Consider the following 1,501-nt stretch of genomic DNA (forward strand, 5'->3'; position numbering starts at 1 on the left):
TTGTGTTGGTTGTGTGGTTGTGTGGGTGTGGTGTGTGTTGGTTGTGGGTTGGTGTGTGGTGGTTGGTGTGGGTTGGTTGTGTGTGTTGGTGGGTGTGGGTGGGTGTGGTTGGGTTGGGTGGGTGGGTGTGGGTTGGTGGTGGGTTGGTGGGTGTTGGTGGTTTGTTGGGTGTGGTTGGTGTGGTGGTTGGGTGGGTTGGTGTGGGTTGGTGGGTGTGGTGGTGGGGTGGTGGGTGTGTGGGTGGGTGGGGTGGTGTGGGGTGGTGGTGGGGTGGTGGGGTGTGTGGTTGGGTGGTGGGTGTGGTGGGTTGGTGGGTGGTGGGGTGGGTGGTGGGGTGGGTGGGTGGGTGGGTGGTGTGGTGGTGGGTGTGGGTGGGGTGGTGGGTGGTGGGTGGTGGGTGGGTGGTTGGGTGTGGTGGGTGGTGGTGGTGGTGGGTGGTGGGTGGGGTGGGGTGGGTGGGTGGGTGGTGGGTGGGGTGGGTGGGGTGGGTGGTGGTGGTGGGTGGGTGGGGTGGGTGGGGTGGGTGGGGTGGTGGGTGGGTGGGTGGTGGGGTGGGTGGGGTGGTGGGGTGGGGTGGGTGGGTGGGGTTGGTGGTGGGTGGGGTGGGTGTGGTGGGGTGGGGTGTGGTGGGTGGGGTGGGTGGTGGGTGTGGGTGGGGTGGGGTGGTGGGTGGGTGGGTGGGTGGGGTGGGTGGTGGGGTGGGGTGGTGGGTGGGTGGGGGTGGTGGGGTGGTGGGTGGTGGGGTGGGTGGGTGGTGGGTGGGTGGGTGGGTGGGTGGGTGGTGGGGGTGGGTGGGTGGGTGGGGTGGGGGTGGGTGGTGGGTGGTGGTGGGGTGGGTGGGGTGGTGGGGTGGGTGGGTGGGTGGGTGGTGGGGTGGGTGGGGTGGGGTGGTGGGTGGGGTGTGGGTGGTGGGTGGGTGGTGGGTGTGGGTGGGGTGGGTGGGTGGGTGGGTGGGGTGGTGGGTGGGGTGGGTGGGGTGGGTGGGGTGGGTGGGTGGGTGGGGTGGTGGTGGGTGGGGTGGGGGTGGGGTGGGTGGGGTGGGTGGGGTGGTGGGGTGGTGGGTGGTGGGGTGGTGGGTGGTGGGGGTGGGTGGGGTGGGGTGGTGGGTGGTGGTGGTGGGTGGGTGGGGTGGGTGGGTGGGTGGGTGGGGTGGGTGGTGGGTGGTGGGGTGGGTGGGGTGGGTGGGGTGGGGTGGGTGGGTGGGGTGGTGGGTGGTGGGTGGTGGGGTGGTGGGTGGGGTGGGTGGGGGTGGGTGGTGGGTGGGTGGGGGTGGTGGGTGGGTGGGTGGGTGGTGGTGGGGTGGTGGGTGGTGGGGTGGGTGGGTGGTGGGGGGTGTGGGGTGGGGTGGGTGGGGTGGGTGGGTGGTGGGGGTGGGTGGGGTGGGTGGGTGGTGGGTGGGGTGGTGGGGGTGGGGTGGGGTGGTGGGTGGGTGGGTGGGGTGGGTGTGGGTGGGTGGGGTGGGTGGGGGTGGGGTGGGTGGGTGGGGTGGGTGGGTGGGTGG

General features: G+C 72.1%; 1 protein-coding gene across 1 annotated transcript in view; it reads right to left on the reverse strand.

The window, feature by feature from the left end:
• Positions 1-631: 631 nt before the first annotated feature.
• Positions 632-1,501, reverse strand: part of LOC131695365 (uncharacterized proline-rich protein-like) — a gene marked incomplete at both ends in the record, with an annotated part of 2,580 nt that continues 1,710 nt past the window's right edge. Inside the window, one exon of the mRNA XM_058983823.1 lies at positions 632-766. Within this exon, the coding sequence (XP_058839806.1) occupies positions 632-766 (135 nt within the window). The remainder of the gene's footprint in view (positions 767-1,501) is intronic.

Source organism: Topomyia yanbarensis, unplaced genomic scaffold (assembly GCF_030247195.1).
Source record: "Topomyia yanbarensis strain Yona2022 unplaced genomic scaffold, ASM3024719v1 HiC_scaffold_394, whole genome shotgun sequence".
Classification (NCBI taxonomy): Eukaryota; Metazoa; Arthropoda; class Insecta; order Diptera; family Culicidae; genus Topomyia; species Topomyia yanbarensis.